Consider the following 22,003-nt stretch of genomic DNA (forward strand, 5'->3'; position numbering starts at 1 on the left):
TTTCTAGTTGTGAGTGGGGGCTGCTCTCCAGTTGCGCTGTGTGCATTTCTCATTGTGGTGGCTTCTCTTGTGGCAAAACAATGAGCTCTGGGTGCGCAGGCTTCAGTAGTGGCAGCACACGGGCCCAGCAGTTGTGGTTTGTGGGCTCTAGAGCTCTTGGGCTGCAGTGTTTTGTGCATAGGCTTAGTTGCCCTGAGGCATGTGGAATCTTCCCAGGCCAAGGATCAAACCTGTGTACCCTGTATGAGCAGGAGGATTTTAACCACTGGACCCAGGGAAGTCCCACATATATTCTTGTTTCATGCAGGTATGGTATTCTCCACTGTCCGAGTGAACCCTACCGGAATGTGACTAAGTTAGAGCTGGTCTTCAATTCTTAGCCCTAAATCTTACCTGTAGTGACTTGCTGCTCTGCCCACACCACCAGGGGTGTTTCTGCCTCCCAAGCTACATCATCCACTTATTTGATAAGTTACATGAAAAGGAACAACAAAGGCAAAAAGCAACAAAAAAGCAACAGCATTTGCTTCTTCACTTGTGCCAAACACTTGAAACACATCCCCTGAGCAGGCACATGCCTTGCTCAGCTCAAGAGCTGACTCATACAAATCAGTGAAGTTAGATCACTCCTTCACATCACACACAAAAATAAACTCAAAATGGCTTGAAGATGCAAATATAACACTTGACACTATAAAACTCCTAAAAGAGAACACAGGCAAAACATTCTCTAACATAAATTGACCAATGTTTTCTTATGTCAGTCTCCCAAGGCAAGATAAATAAAAGGAAAAATAAACAAATGGGACCTAATCAAACTTACAAGCTTTTGCACAGCAAAGGAGACCATAAACAAAACAAAAGACGATCTATGGATTAGGAGAAAATATTTGCAAATGATCCAGCTGATAAGGGCGTAATTTCCAAAATGTACAAATAGCTCATACAACTCAATAACAAAAAGCAAACAATGCAATAAAAAAATGGGCAGAAGATCTCGAGAGACATTTCTCCAAAGAAGACATACAGATGGCCAGTAAGCATGTGAAAGATCAGAATGGCCATCATTTTAAAGTCTACAAATAATAAACGCTGGAGGGAGTGTGGTGAAAAGCGAATCCTCCTACACTGTTGGTAGGAATGTAAATTGATGCAACCACTATGGAGAACAGTATGGAGGTTCCTCAAAATACTAAAAATAGAGTTACCATATGATCCAGCAACCCCATGCCTGGGCATATATCTGGACAAAAGAATAATTCAAAAAGATCTATGTACCCTTATGTTCGAAAAGATACATGAATCCTTATGTTCATAGCCACACTATTTACAATCGCCATTATGTGGAAACAACCTAAATGTCCATCAAGAGGTGAACGGATAAAGAAGATATGGTGCGTACACAATGGAATACTCCTCAGCCACAAAAGGAAAGAAAGAAGGCCATTTGCAGCAACCTGGATGGACCTAGAGAGTATCATGCTAAATGAAGTAAGTCAGAAAGAGAAAGACAAATACCATATGATATCACTTAAACGGAGAATCTAAAATACAACACAGATGAACCTATCTTTGAAACAGAAACAGACTCAGACATAAGAGAATAGACTTAATGGTTGCCAAGTGGCAGAGTAGGGGAGGAGGGATGGGTTGGGACGTTGGGATTAGCAGATGCAAACTATTATATATAGAATGGATAAACAACAAGGTCTTATTATACTGCACAGGGAACTATATTCAATATCCTGAGATAAACCATAATGGAAAAGAATATGAAAGATATATATATACATGTATAACTGAATCACTTTATTGTAAAGTAGACATTCACAACATTCTAAATCAATTATAGTTCAATAAAATAAACTTTAAAAAAATTAAAGAAAAAGAAGAACTCAGAGGTGAGAGTGGAGAGAGAAGTTGTGGGCTGTAGCTGGCAGCCTTAGCAGAGGTGGATTGTTCTGATACTATGAAATCAGATTATGGGGATTTGGGCTGTAAGCCCAGTGGCCAGGTGTTACCCCAGAAGCTCCCTTTGCCAGCAGCCCCATGACACATCACCAGTAAGTTATGTCAGATGAGAACCATGTCAGCAGTTTCCAGGACTCATTTCCCTCCTGATTACAGGAGCTCCTGCAGTGAAACCAGGGGTACTTTTCAAGTCATGTGCTGGGGCGACAAAACAGGAGAGTGCATGCATCCTAGTTGTCCCATGCAGTTTTCTGGAGATTTCCACCCATATCTGAGGTATCTCAGCTACAGAAGTGCACAGAACTGACCAATACTCATCTTCTTACTCATTTCAGTAAGTGGTAATTGCCTCAAGATGAGAGGACCAAAGACATGTTGCACTTTTAAGTCAGAAGGATGCTGAGAGATTATCTAACCTAACAGCCTTATTTTAAAGCAAGATGCAGAAGCTGATGGCCACAGTGCAAAAGCCATCAGTCCAAGATCAGAGAATCTCAAATGCATGAATACCTTCAAGAACCCCTCCCTGGGAACGCTTAGGATTTTAGGAGAATTATCAACACTCAGGACCTATATCTACTTACCTCAGTGTTTCTTCAGAAGAAAAACTGTAGTATCTTACATCAATGTGCAGTTGATAGGAAATTTGCAGCATCTTTAGTGATTCATTTTGTATTCTGGCTGAAACCTAGCAGAGAATTTTGTTTCCAGTGCTTTGTCGTTTACTCTCATCACCCCTCATGACATCGGGCCACTGCTTCAAACACAATGATCCTCAAGGAATCCCATTGACTTCTGACTGAGAAAGACCAGAACTCTCCAAGACGAGAAAATGAAAATTCCAGCTCTTACCATTCAAGATGGTTTTCTACAAAGGCAGACATGGGGCTGATCTGCACGGTGTAGGTGTCATTGGCAGAGTACTCGAAGAGTCCGTAGTAGGGGTTAAAGAGCTCCTGAGACAGAAGGAAGAAGAATTCTCTCGAAGGACCACTGTAGTCCAGGCTGCAAAGGAAGCAGAGGTCCAGGAAGCTCATTACATGAGGGAGGTGGGGGACCTGTCTCTATGCAGGACCTGGCTTGCCCTTTCAGACTCAGTGCCGGGAAAGTAGAGGGCAGCCTCTGCTCTTTACAATGGATCCCAAGGGAAGTCTAATTTGCTGAAGAAAATGACGATGCAGTGATTGGTTTGAGGATGATGTTCTTAAACATTTATGGCAGTGTTCCTTAAACTTCTTCCTCAATTATATCACATCTACTGGATAAAACACACAGCTGGTCCACAGCTGGACTTTGTTGTGGGAGACAGAAAAGAATTTCCTGTGATGGTGCATGTGCATGAATTGAAAATACTTTCTGCTAAGTTGATCCTGCTATGCCCTCCTGGGTGGGCTTGCTTTCCACGGTTGAGATGGTTTGCTATGAAATCACTGACAGTACATGTAAAATTTGGTAAGCAGTCATATATGTGCTTCCCTGGAGGCTCAGTCATTAAAGAATCTGCCCACAAGGCTGGAGACCAGAGGACCTGGGTTTGACCCCTGGGTTGGGAAAATCCCCTGGAGCAGGAAATGGCAACCCACTCTAATATTCTTGCCTGGTAAACCCCATGCTAGAGGAGCCTGGCAGGCTACATCCATGGGGTTGCAAGACTTAGCAACTCAACCACTACCACCACCACCAGTCATACATGTGCACTCTTGGGGGAGAGTCCTTTGATCAGATACTCAGAGGGGTGGGTACACCAAGGGGAGACCTTTCAGGGTGTAAACTGAGAAGGTAAAGATCTAGTAGATTGGTCTGTATTTTGGGCTTATACTTTGACCACGTGACCTCGGATTCTAGAACATGCCAATCATCTTAGGCTTGTGGAGAACATGAAATTCAAAGATTGGCAACACCTGGAGAGAAAGGTCTCCTGGGAGCATATGATCAGAACCACCTTGGGGCAAAGGCTTAGAGCCACCCTGCTCCCTGAGGAAAACTGCTCAAGACCTGGGGGCTCCGTCTACCCACACTGAGATGTCTGCATGAAAGTGCTGGCGGCTCACCCCTCCTCTCCAACAAAGGTGATGTAGAGCTTGTTTCGCTGGAGCTCCTTCCGGGAATAGGCCATCACCTGATTGAAGGTTCCCTCCAACAGGTGGTCTCGACGAATGATGAGCCTAGAAATGAGAAGCCATGTGGGCGGGCAGCCGGCGCTTGGGCTCCAATGTTGGGGAGTGTTCTAGGTGAGATGTGGGGGCCCAGGTTGACAGTCTCATCCCCTAGACTCCTCCTCAAGGTACAGATTCCATCAGTTCAACCACGGACTTACTCTGACACTCTTTTCAAAATGATAAAAGCACCAGGACAACACATACCAGTTCATAATGGGACACAGTTCATCCATATTATACTATCGTCACGATATATACACACATATATAATCAATTCTAAGAAGAATCTCTTAAGCTGAATTCTTAAATTTGGGTTCAGCTTTTCAAGACGAAAATAGTAATCACAGAGCAGGGAGAAACAACTTCTTACTTAGATCCCCAAATCAAAGCTTTTTGACTAATGAGTAGTTAAATTTGTCCCAAAAATATGTAAAGGGAAACATAAGAGTTTTTATTTAGTTCAAGTTTCCTTCTTTTCTGAGAAGGCCTGCCATTGATTTTATACATGGTTTTGTCTGAAATCTGCTGTTCTTCCTCTCTCTCCTTACCTTCTCTTCCTGCCTCCCTTCCAATTTCTTAACCTCCTTTCTTCTTTCCAACTTCCTAACTTTTTCTCTTCTCAATTCTATGACCATGACTGATGTCATACCATGGTATCCGATTTCCAGACAAATATTACCAAGTTATAGAGGAGAAAACGATAGAAACATCTTGCAACTGAATTCAGTGCCAAGGTCAGTGGAGCTCAATTAAATCACTCACTTAATTTTCCCTGGTCCCTGACCAAATCCTTTGGCTTCCAGTTTCCGGTAGAAATTGCGGAGCTTGGCCTCAAAGTCTCTCCTGTAGGGTGAAGGGGCTCTTGCACTGGCTCTCTGTAAACCTGCAGAGAGAAGCACATACGCTGAAGGTCATCACTTTTTACTGAAGAACAAATATGCAGAGAGCAGTGGTAGTGGGAGGACCCACCAGAGGCACAATCCTTCAGGAAGTTTCCCTATCACTCCCTCAGTCACTTTGATAATACCAGAAATAATATGATGCAGAGAAAAATAAATTCTGATGACAATAAATACTTATATCTTACACTGCATTTCAAATTGTATCTCTCTTCAAAATACCTGGATGAGTATATTTCTTGGCTTAATTTACTTCAATATTCGAAAATGACATAAATCAAATTAGGCTCTTATAAGTTGCTATAAGTGAATGTAACTACAATGGAGCAACCAAGATTGTAATACATGTGTATATTGCACTTCTCTAACTATATTGACCTTGATGCTTATATAAACATACCTGTCCACTAGAGCACAGAGTATCTAGGGGTTTATATTAGATTATCATGTACCATAAAAGCAAAATTATTAAGAATATTATTATTAATAGTAATTCCTTACTCTTTATAGGGGGAACTTTTATATCACTTAGAATGCTTTGTAAATGCTTTATTATCTTTATACACCTTTTAGTGAAAAAAGGACTGGAAAAGATAATACTCCTTTGCAAGTTTCCCAGATGGCTAGCATCACAGTTTGCTCTTGCAACAACAAATGTTTAGTTTATGTTCCAGATATTGAATTTATAATCTGGAGAAGACTGACACCATAAAACTCACAGAAATGAGAATATAATTACAGGTTGAGACGATTGCTACCCATAAAGGAAGAGAACTCAGTTCTCTGAGATCACAGGACACTCTAGCCAAGTTCAGGAAGGCTTCCCTGGGAAACATGTGAAGAATAAGGAGGCATGAATTAGACTGACTGAGTTAGGAAAGGCTTCTGTTTAGCTAAGAGAAGAGATGAGCTGGGAGAAGATTCTAGGTAGAGCACCAGCATGTGCAAAGGTACTGAGGCAGGGTGGAGAGTGGTGCTCCAGTTTATCTGGAGCACTGGGAGTGAGGACCAGAATGATGTAAAACAAAGCTTGGGAGGGGGGCAGGAGACAGGTCAAATAGGATAAGGTATTTTCTTTTAAATAATTAAACGATTTTGTTTAATGGTAAACACAACAGAAAGTTAGCGTGTAGGGGCCAAGATGACGCATCTGGAGTTACAGAAACCTCAGTCTTTCTGCAGCAGAGAGAGAAAACCAGAGAGGTCCAGAATGGATCTGGCCCACCTAAACTGGACTAGGGTGGTGTCACTGGAGATGAGAATAGGATAGATTGGAGATGTGTTTAGGAGGCAATGAACTGGATATAGGTAGTAAGTAAAGGTGAGTTTCAGACATTATAATGGAATGGACTTTGATGACATTCACTGAGATGGGGACAAATGGAAGAAGCACAAATTTGTGGGGAGATCACAAGCTTGGTCTTTGATGGTGATACCTTTGACTATTTGATTGGAAAGAGACATAGTTTGAAAGAGAGGAGAATAAAACCTGGCACTGAGTCTTGAGGATGGTAGGAAGGGGAGGATGAGTCTGCAGAGGTGGCCAAAGACATAGGTGAAATGCCTACAGTGGTGTCACCGAAGCCGACTGAAGAGGTGACTTATGAGAAGGAACCAGGCCACCATTTGAAGAAGAAAGTGTCTTTACTGAAATGCCAGGTTTCAGAATGTAGGTAAAACTAGAATACCAGTCTGCAGGTGCAAGTATAACTTTCTTCTAGCAGATTTCAGTGTATTTTGTAAGATGACTTTCTCACTGCTGGTACTACCACTATGCCCGTGGTCACTACTGTGCATTTCTTTAATAATTTATGCTTCATGAGGTGCTTTGGCATGCATGAACCATTATCTCTGTTGCCTCAGGTAAAAGTCATAAAGGTCTAGAAATGTGGGAATTGTAAAAGTTAGCATCAAATATTTGGATTACACACTCTGAGATCCTGTGATCAAAGCTAGGAGAGTAAAGAATTAAGGACTTTGATACATAAATTGGGTGATTGTTTGAATTCATGGTGTCAGTAATGTCTGACACCAGACAGCTATTAGGAATGCTGATTCCTTTAAAAAAAAAAAACTTACCCAAATAATTCTCATTTAGTGAATAACTCTTTATACTCCCTTAGTTTTTCTATTTGCAAGATGGTATCTTCACCATGTAAAGATGTCGAAACCATACTCTAGTGTCGGAAGTTTGGACCAAAGTGCAGACATGTTGGGGCTTGCCAGGTGGCTCTGTGGTAAAGAACCCACCTGCCTATGCAGGAGACCTAAGAGACATGGGTTTGATCCCTGGGTCAGGAAGATCCCCTAACGGAGGGCATGGCAACCCACTTCAGTATTCTTATCTAGAGAATCTCATGGACGGAGGAACCTGGCTGGCTACAGTCCATGAAGTTGCAAAGTCAGACACGACTTAGAATGCATGCACATAGACACATTATCAGACTGGGACCAAACATCACGCAGACACACAAGTCCCCTAAATGGGAATGCTCTGCTCTCCAGAAGTAAGTCATCCCGTGCACACCAGAAACAACTGGTTGAGCTGATGCTCCCTCTGACAAAGCTCCCGGTCCTCCCTTTCCCAAGTATGTCATCTTAGTTATATTGTATGTCACAGGGAGCACTCACAGAACATTTTCTCAACAATGCCACTGATACACTTGTGGAGGAAGGGATAACAAAGAGATACTGACTTAAAAACATTTTAGGATTAGCAAAACTACCTCTGGGAGATAGTTCTGAATGACACGATGGGGGTGCACCAAACGAAAAGGTATTCCAGTTTTAAGAACTGACTCCTTGGAAAAGACCCTGATGCTGGGAAAGATTGAAGCAGGAGGAGAAGGGGATGACAGAGGACGAGATGGTTGGATGGCATCACCGACTTGATGGATGTGAGTTTGAGTAAACTCTAGGAGTTGGTGATGGACAGGGAAGCCTGGCATGCTGCAGTCCCTGGGTTCGCAGAGAGTCGGACTTGACTGAGTAATTGAACTGAACTGAGATATTCTAGACCTATGGCAGTACTGAGTGACACCAGCTGAGTGACACATCCCTTCTGGTGGACAGAGCATATTGCTAAATTCGGTTTCTCTTCTCCATTTCCCCACTGGCTTCAAAAGCAAAGTTTGAACTCTGACTTTAGAGGTTATGAGATAGGACATTACTAGATTTTTAAAAACTAATGTCCTTTACTAAATTTTAAAGTTATAAAAATAAATTTGAGTTTACCACAAACATCCATGACAACATGATACTACAAATCAAGACAATAGGGGAAAATTTTTTAATATCTGGATCTTGTTTGGGAGTATTAATTTGTCTTAAGCTAATTATCTTGATGAACCCAGGAAATAATAGTTTCTCTTTTTGCTAAACAGTTCAATATACACTTCCTCATTTGGAATGGAAAATACCCACAAACAGTATCATGAGTAAATTCATTCTAAGAAAACTTCGGGGGAACGATTTCATACCATTTTAAAAAATTCTTAGACATCTTCATGGGGATATAAAGGTGGTCCCTAGTTAGTATGGAACCTAGCAACTCCTTTACAACTTAACAAAAAAATACTCAAATTGGTAGCTAATAACATTCTGACTCATAAGGCAGAATGTCCTAGAAAGAGCTCTTCCCTTTTAAATGCTTTGAGAATATGCTTCAGAAAAATACAGCAATTTAGAGCAGGGGTCCACAGACTTTGTTGGTAAAGAGCCAGACAGCAAATATTTTAGATGCTGGGGGTCTTATGGTGTCTGTCACTACTACTCAGCTCTGCTATTTGTAGCATGAAAGTTGCCACAAAAAAAATACAAACATTCATGTCAATGTATGGCAAAAACCACCACAATACTGTAAAGTAATTGGCCTCCAATTAAAATAAATAAGTTAATTTAAATAAGAAAAAAATATATAAACAGGTGTCACCGGGTTCCAGTAAATCTTATTGATAGACAATGAAACATGAATTTCATTATAATTTTCACATCATGAAATATTAGTTTCACAATAAATGTTTCCAAATCATTTAAAAATGCAAACACGTAATAGCTTGGGGGCATTACTAAAACAGGTGGCAACTTAGTGTGCGGACGATCAGAAAACTGAGACGAAATAAGGGAGAGGGGGCAGCTTCATCCAGTGGAAACACGCCACTGGCAGGAGGCAGAGAGCCAAAACCTCATGTTACCTGGGGAGTTCTGAGGTGAGGAGCAGGGTGAGCAGCGGGGAGAGAAGCTGTACCCAGGGTGGAAGGCGGCCTGGAGGGGGACATAGGACATAATCTCTTCCTCAAAGAGACTGCAAAGTAGAAAAAAAAAATTAAGTTAGTTCTCTGTCTATGAGAGAATGTTCACGAATTGCTGTAAGAGCAGGTACAATTCTCACGAGACAATAAAAGCACTTAGATTCACTTAGATGGGCACATCCTTGCATGCAAACTCTCCCTATTATTTTAAACCTTAATTAGTCCTACAACAAGGTCTCCATCAAGGACCACATGTAGCTTATGATACCCTAGTCGTACATGTAAAGAAGGAAATGAGTGGTGTAAGAGCGGATGCCCTACTTCAGTCACAGCCGCTAGAATCCTCCAGAACAAACAATGGGTGTTTTAGTCCAGGCTGTCGTGGAGAACCACCCAGAGCAGTTTCTCCAGCTGCTTTTCCAGAATTGTTTCAGGCTCAGCCCCTTACCTCAGCAAAATGACGAGATCTGCATCACAGGACAACTTTTCAAGCCCATGATTACCCTCAGTCCGAATGTAATGGATTTTCTCCCTAGGATAAATGTGGGAAAGAAAAGAATTACGCACTGACATAAGAGCTAAGGAATGAATCCCTTTCCAACCCCCTTTTCACCTTCAGTAGGGCTGAACAGTGATGTTCTAATGTCCAGAGTATTTTGAGGTAGGTTAGGTTCGTATTATCGGAGAAGGCAATGGCACCCCACTCCAGTACTCTTGCCTGGAGAATCCCAGGGACGGGGGAGCCTGGTGGGCTGCCGTCTATGGGGTCGCACAGAGTCGGACACGACTGAAGCGACCGAGCAGCAGCAGCAGCAGGTTCATATTATAGGTTCCCAGGATGCTCATCTAGGAACTGTTTTTCTCAGACTCGCATGGGGGGAGAAGCTGAGGAGCACAAACAAGCTGAGGTCCTTAGAGAGCCACACAGTTGGGAGTGGAGCTGGGAAGGGCCGCTGCGGGCTCATGGTGTTTTAGAAGCCATGGGAGGAAAGAGGCAGGGGACGTCTCTTGAGAAACCTTCTGCCTGATGGAAAATGAATTAAGTCCATACTGAGTCCAGAGAGGGTCCAGCCCCAGAATACAGGAGAACCTCCCACGTCAGTCCAAGCACAGGCATCAGTTTGTCTCTGTTTAATTACAACACATGCATTCTGACATTTTTACAACCTTCAACTCCAATCTGGCAGTTATTCCAATAAGTCTATAGATAAATAAGATTTTTCCTTTTGATCAAATAAACTTTGTAATGTGTTTTTCTAACATTCAAATATTCAAAAATTTCAAACACCATGGCCAACAATCACCCCTTATAATCATGCTTCAAAGAAGTTAGATGTTTTTTTCTCTTTCTTGAAGAGATACAGCAGAAATCTGGGAAGACTTAAGGACTGATATTTTATTAGTTTCACTTTTTTTGCTTAAATTTTGAAGATCCTTTTAGAGTCACATGTACTTGTAAGAAATTAGTAAAGAGTGATCTGGTATACCTTTTAATCAGTTTCCTCTAATGGATGATTAAAAAAAGATTAATAAAAATACTGCAGATATTTTTTCTCTCTCTGATTATAATGATGTGAATCCAAATCTTCATCATAATTTGCTTGCTTTCAGGTAAAATATAATAAAATTGACCTTTTGGTGTGTGTATTTTTAAGGAGACAAGAGAAACTTTTTGGCTTCAACCAAGATACACAGAATAGAATTAAACAGTGAAACACACCGTGGTCCAACCTGTCAGTATAGATAGAGTACTGTTGTGGTAAATGTTATTTCCAAAACCCAGGGGTACTCAATAGTAGCTTCTCTGACAGGGGATTTGGAAACTGGACCAGGTGAGAGCCCGGCCAGGGGTGTGAGAACCACGCCTCCTCCAGCAGCTGCTTCTCCTTCTGTGTCTCCGTGTCCACGACTTCATGCGCCCGAGTGCTGTCCTCAAATCCTGATACCGCCTAATCGCCCTCTTCTCTGGAGGACTCTTGTGGACCCTGCTCCTCTGGTTTACTGACTTCAGTCCCACGAAGGACTGTCAAATTGATGTGTTCTCCCAATGGCAATGTCCCTGGGACAAGTCACTCTGCTACCCCAACAGACCCATACCTGGGTATGCCCCTGGTCTCCCTGCCTGGAGAAAAAGGGAAAGAACATTTTAGGGGTCACTGTTTATTCCCAGGGCTCCTGGGGAAAAGAAGTCCAAAGAGAGTCAAGTCCACGAGGGCAGCAGGGTGCCTTCCTCAGCCAGGGGAAGCGGGACCCCCTGCAGTAGCTCTCCCACTGCTCCCCGCACTCAAACCACATCCACATGTCAGAAACCCAAGCAGAGTCTTCTGAGAGTTTGGGACACCCTCTGTCATGTTTGTGAAAATCCCAGGCAGACCTACTAGTCTAAGGGGCCTCCAAATGCCCCTGGGTCCAGCCCAAAGGCACTGGGGCCTAGGTGTGGGGAGATCTCTGAGGGTGAGAATGCCATCTGCCTCTCCTGCCTGCCTCCTATCAAGAAAACTCCAGTGCAAAGCTCCCATCAGAGCTCTGGTCAGTGGAGCCACCTGCTTCTTTGACATCCTGACATCTTCATTTGTGGCCTCAAAGGTCTCAAAACTCAATATCTACAATGAGATCCTTGACACCCCTCTTTCATTATCTCTGAATTCTGATCATGTCCTCCATGGCCCATAATACAATCTTTAGCTATATATTTGGCTTAAAAATATCACAACTGTCTATCATTTGTCTTTCTCAATAGATTATAAGTCCCATGAGATCAATGTCTGATTTGCTTCACTACTGGGTATGAAGCCCTAGTGCCATCTTGATTCAGAATACCTGCCCAATAAAAGCACTCGTTGAAGAAAGAAAGAAAGAATGAGGACGGCTACCACTCTATCTTCCCTCTTCCTGTGTGGTTTCCTTATGATTCACTTCTGTCTGCTGAATTCGGTTTTCTAGAACTCATCCTCTATCATCTAACCCAGCAACTGGCTTTGTGAATCCAGAACAGTGGGTCCACGGCTCCCTGAGAATAGCAATGACCAAACAGGGATCATGGGCCCCTCGTGAGGACCACGGAGGAAGCAGTAAGAGAGGAGGTTTTCCTTTTAACTCGTGGACCTTTAAAATCAAGTTAACTCACCCTCACACCACGGCTAGGGGCAGGCCAAGGCCCAGTCACGGTGAGTAGAGCCCCGTTTTCTGGATCCTTGAAGCCTAACCCCTTGAAGAGCGGGCATTTGCTCTCCTTCTGCCTTTTTGATTTCATGGCCAGTTTCTGACGTCACTTTGAGTTTTCAGTTTTTGAGGAGCTATTTGGGTTTCCAATCTGGACTCTACAGGTCCTTCAGGGTCCATTAACTGTTTGAAATTATATGCAAAGATTCACATTTCTATATTTGGAAGAGTCTCTAAGAGCCTTCCTTAGTTTCTCAGAAGCATCCTTAACCTTAAGAAGGATATTTGTTTCTACATTAATTTCCAAGCTTTTTCTAATTCCAACATTCCCTAATTTCATGTCCCGCATATCTGGAAAAGTGTAATTGTACAATTCCACACTGTAACAGAACCTTCAAGGTTTCTTAAATTTTGTTATAATGTGACAAAGTCACATTGTGTTTACTATATAAATGCTGAAACTCTTCACTTCCCTTGGGAAATATACTCCAGTCTTTATTTTCACAGAGGATTGTTTTTATTGCTTTTAAAATGATTTAAATAAGACTCTAGTGCCTTTGGGGAGCTCACATTTCTCCCAAAAGCAAGCAACAAATTCCTTACTTAGTGGTAGAGTCAGTAAGGTAAAAAATGTTCAAGAGCAATGACGTATCAGGAAGTTTTCAGGTAGTACAATGCCTCTGAAAATCCCTTGGCGATTCTCTTAAATTATTATGCAGTGTGAGTCAGAGAGAAGCCCATGAATTGACCAAATATGGCCCTGCCTTCCATGGCACAGTAATAAAACTTGGGCAGAGTTGAAAATAAATGGAAGTCACAGTCATTCAAGATAAAGATCTTTAGTTCAGTCTGAAAGTGATCATTGTTTCCTGTCTTCATAGTAGAGGGTCAGGCTCTGACAGGAGAGTGGTATAAAGACAAAGAAGATATAGATCCTGCCCTAAGGAGCTTATGGTATTGTAGGCAGACATCAGTAGTGGTAGAATACAAGGGATAAAGGAAAATTATCTTAGAAGTACAAAAACAAATGCTAGTAAAGCAAGGCAAAAAAAATGCTAAAGTCTTCCTGGATCACTGAATCTTTGCATTTGATTTGAGCCTTTAAAATGGGCTGAAATGCCCTTAAGAGAAAAGTCATTCTAGGGGTAGGATAAAATACAAGCCCTTTGAGGGAGGTGAAAGACACCAGAAGGAAGAAAAAACCAGCCCAGGATGGAGAGTTAGATTAGAGCCTGACTTAGGGGACTATGGAAATTGTGCTTAGAAATTTTGACTTTACTATACACACAACAGGAGCCATGAGAAGTTTTTGTTTTTTGGCATTATTTTGTTTGTATTGAGGGATGAAAATGGAAGCATTTGTTAATGCATTTTGAAATTCTGGAGAGAAAAGATGCAGGAGTGTCTCAACACAGTTCATCTGGTTCTTGAATTGCAAAGAATTCCACTCTTATGAGAGGGCTTACATCTTGCCTTAGCATGACCTCTGGTATAAGAAAGGTTCCGTCAAAACCTTTTTGGACAAGAAGCTCAGAATTTCACAAGGAACTGAAGTGCTTCCCACAAAGAATTCCCCCCAAGGGCCCCATGTAAATAAGCCAATTTTATTAGTTGATGCATTTTTCACAAGTTCTCAAACTATACCCAGATTTCCACCCCCTCCCCCACGAAACTAAGGTCTTATCGTAACTGGGAGGAAGGAAAAACTGCAGAAGATCTACATGGACAGCCTCTTTCACTTGTCTCTCAAGCCCTCATAAAGTGGGCATGAGTCCCCAAATCATAAATCTGGCCTGAACTGCTCAGTGGCCGGGCTAGGGCAGCCACAGCAGGATTAGGAAAAACGCAGGGCCAATCAGGGCCCAGCGAGGGTGAGGGGCAGAAGCCCAGCCTGAAACAAGATCCCAGCTGGCCCCCTTAATGACAGTAAGGGTAGAGTCACATATCCACCACTGCCCCTCCACCTGCTATTATGCGGCCTGTTTCCTTGAGGACTAAATTCCAGAGAGGCTTCCAGTGAGACAGGCCTGGGACTTGATCCCTTTGTGGTCATGCTGCAATGCTTGCCCCTGGACATGCCTCTCCTTGAACAACAGAATAGAATGTAACCATATGGGACTAGAAATCACTGTGTGTGTGGGCAGTTGGGACAAATTCTGGACAAAAGATGCAGAGACCAAAAAACCCAACTGCCACTTTTGAAGAGCCTGAAGCAAAAGTAGAGGGTTGGAAACAAAAGCTGCGTAACTGAGCATTGCCCTCTGCACACAGCACCAAATAAAGGGAGGTGCAAAACATCCAAGCCACCCCTCTGGACTGACCCCTGGATACACCCTCCCCTCCCCCTACATAAGAAACCAGTCCCCCCACACCCGGGGGAGTGAGCAAGCAAGGGGACCTGTTGTTCCTTTTTGCTCCCTTCTGCTGCAGCAGGTACCAATACGACCTCGCCTGAATTTCTTGTCTGGCCTCTAGTCAATTTCTATTGACTGGGGAAGGCCAAGAACTCAGGTGGCTAACACTGAGCTGCTCTGAGGTTCTCTGGAAGAGTGCCCTTGTGGCAGCTAGCCCTAAAGATACTCCATGGGAAGCTTTATTGAAGGGCATAGGTGACATGGGATCTAAGGAGGTAATGCTGTTTATAGTAGAGTGAAAGTGGGTATCTGCTAAGAGATCCCTGCAAGGTCTAGCAGAGAAATGGTGAAGATCCAAGCATAGGCCATGCAGGGAGGAGAGAAAAGAAGGGTTGGAAGAAAGTGAGGAGGTAAGTGTTTAGATGTGAAGCTGAAGAAAGAGGGAGGAGTTGAGATGGGCATTTGGGAGGATGGAGGCTCTAACTTATGTAGAGTAAAACCATAGGGAAAGTAGGTGTCAATGGGTGGTGATGGATGGGAAAGAACAGTGAGTGATCCATCCTGGCAGGATTAATAAAGACTTGAATAGCAAAGAGATTATTTTGAGGTGTTGGTGACTCATTGAGGAGGTCAAAGTAGAGGATTACAGTTGTCCACCAGACTCAAAAGACCACCAGGCAGGAGCTGGAGTCAGAGGGGGTCACCAGCTGCCTCCCTGCCCATGGTACCTGGTCCAGAGAAGCATCTCAGTGGAGCCCACATTGTGACCTGGTTTCAGTTGAGAAGAGACTGAGGGTAGAGGATTAAGTGACATGCCTCTATCACTGGCCCCTGTGTGCTAGAGCAAGTATTCAAACTTCAAGTGAACACAGTTAACCACTGAGCATCTCTAGCTTTTGAAATGTTGGGTGGTAAACTGAAAGAGAGACATACTCTAATACCTTGGTGAGAATGTAGGATTTAACTTCAGAGGATAATTTTTTCTTTTTATCACTTTGGATAGTTTTCCCTTCCAAATGAAGTGATTCAGAGTTTCAGAGACACTCATTCAAAAATGACCCTAATGAACAATAAGATTTAAGTAGTTAAAACACTTATGAAACTTTTTTGTTTGTTCATTTATGAATATAGTCATCTAATATCTGGTACACCTTTAAATAATTATATTCTTTAAATAAAATAATTCATGTGGTGCTTTACATAAATAATCTTTGATGAAAGTTATTTTGCTCCTTTTCTGTGCTTCCCTCCAAATCAATGGAAAGCATTTTAGCATCATGTGAATAATTGGTAAGCTGACATGATAGCTATGCAACAGAACCCCTGGATCCTTCATTTTAAGTATTTAGGTTATAATTTAAATACACGAATAAAACACATCATAAGCATCTGCCGTCTGTCCACAGAGGTTGTTCCACCTGGAAAACCAGTGGGAGAGACCTGGAATTAGAGAGTGGTAGACAAGCCCCTACCTGAGTGTGTGGTTTCTTGCCAAGCTTGGCTGGCGCTCCTGCAGCATTTCAAAAATGTTTGGCTGGCGAAGAAATGCCACAATCTTGTCGTTATATGCTGAAACAGACAAAAGTGCAAGTTGTGGTTGAGTCTCCAGCCCAGAGATGATTTCACTAATGATTGGAAAATGGCAGCTTAATACCAGGATTAATGGAGGAGAGTCTGAAGGGCAGGGAGCATACTCATCAAAAAAATGTAAGCTCTTGGGCTTTTTTTTCTGTGACATAATAGCCTGGCTATTTTTAAATGATCAAACCCAAAGCGAACCAGATCTAAGTTAATTATCTTTAATATTGGAGGAATTTAACTCGGTGTTAACTCATCCCCCCCTTGTGAACAGATGGAAGAGAATAAAATAGGTCTTTCATGAGTGGAGTTCTACTCTGCTCCTTCCAACTTCTAATTCTCCCAGAGTTATTATGGCAAATTCAAAGAAATCCTTTTCTGAGCACTTGCACTTATGACTTCTGCCATTGGTTGAATTTCCCAATAGGGATAATGAAAACATCCAAATCCATGTAGACTCTTTCACCATCTTGATATAAGTGTTTTGGAAAGAGGTAGCTGAAGTTAGGAATGGAGCCTCTTCTAGCTTATCCTCATACACACGCGGGAATAGAGGTCTAAATTAGAAACTGCATCTAAAAGCAACCACATCTTTCACCTTATCTACACTATGCTATCCGGGGACCCAGCTAACAAACCACTGAATAGAATAAAATAGGAGGGGAATGAGGGTCTGGAAGAGGGGAGAGAAAAAGAAGGGATGAGAGAAGGACATGGTGAGGAGGAGGGAAAGGCAAGAGGGGCAAGAGGAAGATGGGAACCAGGGGTAGGGGAGTAGACAATACCAGAAAGGAAACACAGAGTCCTGAATATTAAAGGAGTCACAATAAGAAAAACAAGGTGTTGGCTATCCAGGGGTTTACAAGCGTGATACATACCCAGTGGTAAGGAGTCATGCTGGTGCTGGCTTCGAATAGCAGCTACTAGGCTGTGTCCTGGCCTGGCCAGTAAAGAGGCTCCTCTGTTTCTAGAGACTTCGGAGGCCTAATTTCAAAATAAAATTGTAAGTGTTAAAAACCTCATCCATTTCGGATGATCTTTGGATACTAATTTTTCAATACGAGTGGCAAAAAGGCCCTGACATCACCTAAATGAAAGGAGGAATGAAGTCATAATCCCAAAAGTGACGGAAAATTAACATGTTCAAAAAAAAAGGTCTCAGTAGAATGGTTGGTGTTGTGGTTTTTAAGAGTGACCTATGTCAAATGCCATGAATGGTCATCTCATTAATACATGTGATAGGCTATGAAATATTTCTCATCAGAAATATTTTAAAGGGAATATTGTCAGTAAAGTAGGTCTATCATCTTCATCTCTAAGGGGCAGCACTGAACTTCATAACCAAATGTGGCCTGGGCTGGCTGTCTTAAACAGTATTTACTATACTTGAAAGGTCATTCTTTGTTTACTCTTTTCTCTCATTTACTATACTGGTTACTCCTTATACAGTCTTTATACTCTTTACACAGTCTCATATCCTCACAAAATTTGGCAAGATAAGCATTATTCACCCCAGTTTACAAATGGGGAATTTGAGGATCAGAGAAAATAAGTTTTTCCAAACTTTTAAACTGTAAGAGATAGAACCAGAATACTAACTAACGCTTGACTGTCAAGAATTGCTTTTAGATTCCCCATACTACTAGCCTGCATCCAGTATTTTGGTTTGGGTTGGACATTTTGACAAAACTTCATGGGACACAGGATTTGCTTAGCTTAAAACTGATATTTGCAATGATTAACTTTAATTTAGCTTGATTTTAAATTTTTATAAATTCCCTAGGTTCTAGAGCATGACAATGAGTTTCTACCATGATTCCATATATATTTTGATCCCAAAAGGACCCTTGCAGGGTAAGCTATCTGAACGGAGGCATCACAGATTTTCCACACTGGAGTACATTCACCAGATATATGGTGATGGGTGTAGATGACTCACTCTATGGTATGTGACAAAGAAGTCAAAATAGGCTTCAAAATATTTAAGAATTTTAAAGATGACATTGGAAGATATTCATAAAGAGCTCAATTTTCCAAGACCAGAATTCACACACACAGAATTCAGGGGAGGTGATGAGCTCCTACAGCATAAACCCCAGAAAGGTCAGGTCCATCTAAAAGTGGTCATTTAAGACTAGGCCCTGTGTGATATTGCAAGTGACGATCTTCAAGGCAGATTATGTAGGACTTCCTAATTACAGAAATGGTAACTGGGGGTTTTCCTTTAGGTTCTACTTTCATATTTCACACAGACAAGAATAACATCCCTCAGATAAGATGTGCTACCAGTTCACTCTCTGTATGTGGCAGTCTTTGAACTGCTCCTCTGGAATAAGGAGGGATGCAGATTCATCCTTTTTCTCTCCTGATCCTTCTTCTTGCCCTTGTCTCACTTGAGAGACAAGGGGAATAGATTTTGTGCCACTCTGGCTGACTTCTCACTTTGATGCCATCGGCACCCAGCTCTCTTCAGAGGGTATAGTCAGCTACCAAGATTTAGATGCTGGAATTTCTGTAACAGCACTTTCTGGTTAAACGGTTACAATGCAAAGTAATGAAAGAAAGGTTTGCTGATGGCTGATATGCCATATTTAGTCTCATATTTTCCTCTTTCCATGAATTAATAAATATGTAAAGGCCTCCTGGGACTGAAATATCTCTCTTCCTTCCAGGGGGTTGTGTCAGTCTGCTGTAATGTGTGCTGAAAATATTTGCGATGCTATAAAGACAGGAATCTTAAAAACAGCTGAAGGCTAAGTAAGAGATGAATTACAGAAAGAAACTGGGAAAGCAGCTGGACCTGAGAATGGAACTCAAGAAGGCCTGGCTGTGCACTGAACTTTGCCTGGAGGAAAACAAGGCTTTGAAGCAGGAAGAGGCTCACTTCTCTTCACGGGGTCGTAAGGAATGCAAGTGTTGTAGAAATGCTTTAGGGGAAAATGGTTCCTGGTTCTAAGGTTACCTGCTTACTACAAAACCAAGCCAGACTGAAAGACTGCAGAACCAGAGGAAGGTCAGCTACTCTGAAGGCAGATGACTGGCTGAGGGTTACGCATCACCATGACTATGAGCGAGACAGAGGAAACAGTACGGGGAGCGGTGAGGCTTGTGGAGTCCTGAGCCATGGCAACATCGGCCAAGGAAAACGGAGGTGACTGTAGAGCGGTGCTGGATGGACTCCAGATGAGAGAACTGGAGGATGATAGCATTAAATAGAAACGTGCTTCTCCAATCGGGGCCAGGAATTTACAGGGATGGAAACAATTTCAGGCAGAGCTAAAAAAGACTCTAATATTCTAAGATTTCATAGAACTTGGTATGTGCTGGGATCCTTGTGGTTCAGTTGTTGTTCAGTTGCTAAGGTGTGTCCAAGTCTTCGTGACCCCATGGACTGCAGCATGACCTAGGCTCTCCTCTCCTTTACTATCACTTTCGCAAATGTGGCCCCAAAGTGGTAATAAATGGTCCATCGAGGGAAGCCTGCCATCGGCTGAGTAACTAATTTGGATTTCACTGCAAACATGATGCTGACATTTGCTTTCCTAACTACTTAAAATACCTAAAAGAATGAATTTTCCATTTAAAACCAAGATTATATGACTCCCTGTAATTCCCAGAATTTGACACTTTTGGACACTTTTTGGGTCACTGAGTTTCTCAGGTAGGGGTGCCTGTGTGTGCATGTGTGTGCAAGCACACAAGAGAGAGATATAAAAGAGAGGGGGGAGGGAAGAAGAGGGGAAGAAAGGAGGAGGGAGGGGTAGGGTGGGGAGGGAGGGGTAGGGTGGGGAGGGAGGGGAGAAGGTGGGAGAGAAGGAGAAAGAGGGGCGAGGAGAGTCACTGGGCCAGGGGAGGGAGGGAGAAGAGGGCCCCACGTGACTGCGTTTTAGATTTCTTTTCCTTTTGATGTTGAGATAGCTTTAATCATAATTGCAAATATACAAACTTCAAACATTTAGCTCTCCAGACAAAACAGAATAGATATGCTCAGAAAATAGTTTCCAGCAACTGGAAAACAAGCTTCTCTTCTGTGTTAGAGTCTGGGAATGTAAACGGGTGTTTTTTAAAAAACATCTGTGATTGAAAACTGCAGGGTTTAGACTGAATTTGGGTTCATCATCAGCTAATGCTGTCTCAAAAATGCTGGAGACCTGGTGTTAAACATTGCAAGTTCAGAGGAAAAGCCCAATTGATGAATTTATGTTCATCTCTAAATTCTTTCTGTATTCTAAAAGTAGATCATTAACAAAGTTTGCAGAACTATACAGAAGAGCGATCTATGAGGTTTTTCAACATATTTCTAATGGCAAAAATTGGGCAACAAACATAATGTACAAGAGAAAGGTTTGAATTAAATTATGGCAATCCATAGAATAAAGTTTAGAAGAATTTTAATGGCATGGAAACTATCTACAATGTGCTATAATGGTAAAGGAAGATACAGAAGCATAGACAACACAATTCAACTGTTTACTTCATTGTGTACTAGGAATTTTCTCCAGATGGAGGGCTATACCAGCCTTTTGACATCTTTTCCATCTGTGCCTATATTTTCTACACTCATTAGATACCATTTTAAATTCAAAAGTGTACTTTCATAGGTTATCTGAATTTTACAAACTTCCAAACAAACTTGTAGTCAAGTATAGGTTACATGGAATCAAGAGGAAAATTCCCAATTTTAAGAAGCTGTGTAAAAGTTACCCTTCCCAAAGGCCAGCTTCCTGCATGATGGCCTCTGTCATTAGAGTTGATACAATGACTTTTGTCATAAAAACAGCTCACTGCAAAGTATGATTCATCGTGACTTCTGCTTTGAGAGTGAAAAGTCAGTTTCTCCTTCCTGTTGGACTCCTGTCCTTTACTTAAGGCAATTACTGTTAAACATTTTTATATGTACCCTTCCAGAAATATTCTATGACTTATGACTTCTCTTACTTGACCAAGATAGGATGGTGAAAGAAACAAACATTATGTGGTCTGTTATCCTTCCTTATTAATGGTAATTTACATTGCAAACTGCAGTATAAACAAGCAAAGCTGACCTCTAGTGATTTCCTTATTGATAGAGACATGGGATCTTGATCTGCTCTTTTCCACTTATCCATGTCCAATTCCATCGGGACACTATGGAAGTGATAAAACCTGTTTTGTTGGCACTTAAATATATTGCAGATGGATGTGCCACTGTATTAAAAAGCATGTGAAAGAGTCAAATCATGAGCTATACTCCAGTAAAAATTAATTTTTAAACAGTCAAAGAATGATATTTTTATGCATAGAATCCTGTATTCCTCATATTAACTGCTTTCAGGAAACTGTCTCAACAGTTTTCAGGTGTGGTAAAGGCTAAAAAGACGTTGAGCAGTGCCTCTACTAATAACCTATTGTTGGGGGTTTGAAGGGAATTTTTACCATCTAGGATCTTGACTTTGTAAACCGATTTTAATTCCGTCCTTAAGTATAATGATAAAAAAAAAAAAATCAACCCCTGACAACACTCAAGAAATGGCTCCTGAAGGTGAACAGAAAATATTGATTCCCAAAGCTGAGATCTAAGAAACATCTAGAGTGAATTCCCTATTGCCCATGAGAGGTGACACAGAAAAATCATGGATTATGGAAATACT

General features: G+C 41.9%; 1 protein-coding gene across 1 annotated transcript in view; it reads right to left on the reverse strand.

Annotated features, from left to right (window-relative positions):
- Nucleotides 1-22,003, reverse strand: part of HECW1 (HECT, C2 and WW domain containing E3 ubiquitin protein ligase 1) — a 257,418-nt gene that overhangs the window by 53,248 nt on the left and 182,167 nt on the right. Inside the window, exons 15-21 of the mRNA XM_068972905.1 lie at nt 17,252-17,357; nt 16,268-16,364; nt 9,728-9,811; nt 9,223-9,332; nt 4,893-5,013; nt 4,023-4,136; nt 2,824-2,976 (exon numbers count right to left, since the gene is read on the reverse strand). Coding sequence (XP_068829006.1) covers nt 2,824-2,976; nt 4,023-4,136; nt 4,893-5,013; nt 9,223-9,332; nt 9,728-9,811; nt 16,268-16,364; nt 17,252-17,357 — 785 coding nt within the window. The remainder of the gene's footprint in view (nt 1-2,823; nt 2,977-4,022; nt 4,137-4,892; nt 5,014-9,222; nt 9,333-9,727; nt 9,812-16,267; nt 16,365-17,251; nt 17,358-22,003) is intronic.

Source organism: Capricornis sumatraensis, chromosome 5 (assembly GCF_032405125.1).
Source record: "Capricornis sumatraensis isolate serow.1 chromosome 5, serow.2, whole genome shotgun sequence".
Taxonomy (NCBI): domain Eukaryota; kingdom Metazoa; phylum Chordata; class Mammalia; order Artiodactyla; family Bovidae; genus Capricornis; species Capricornis sumatraensis.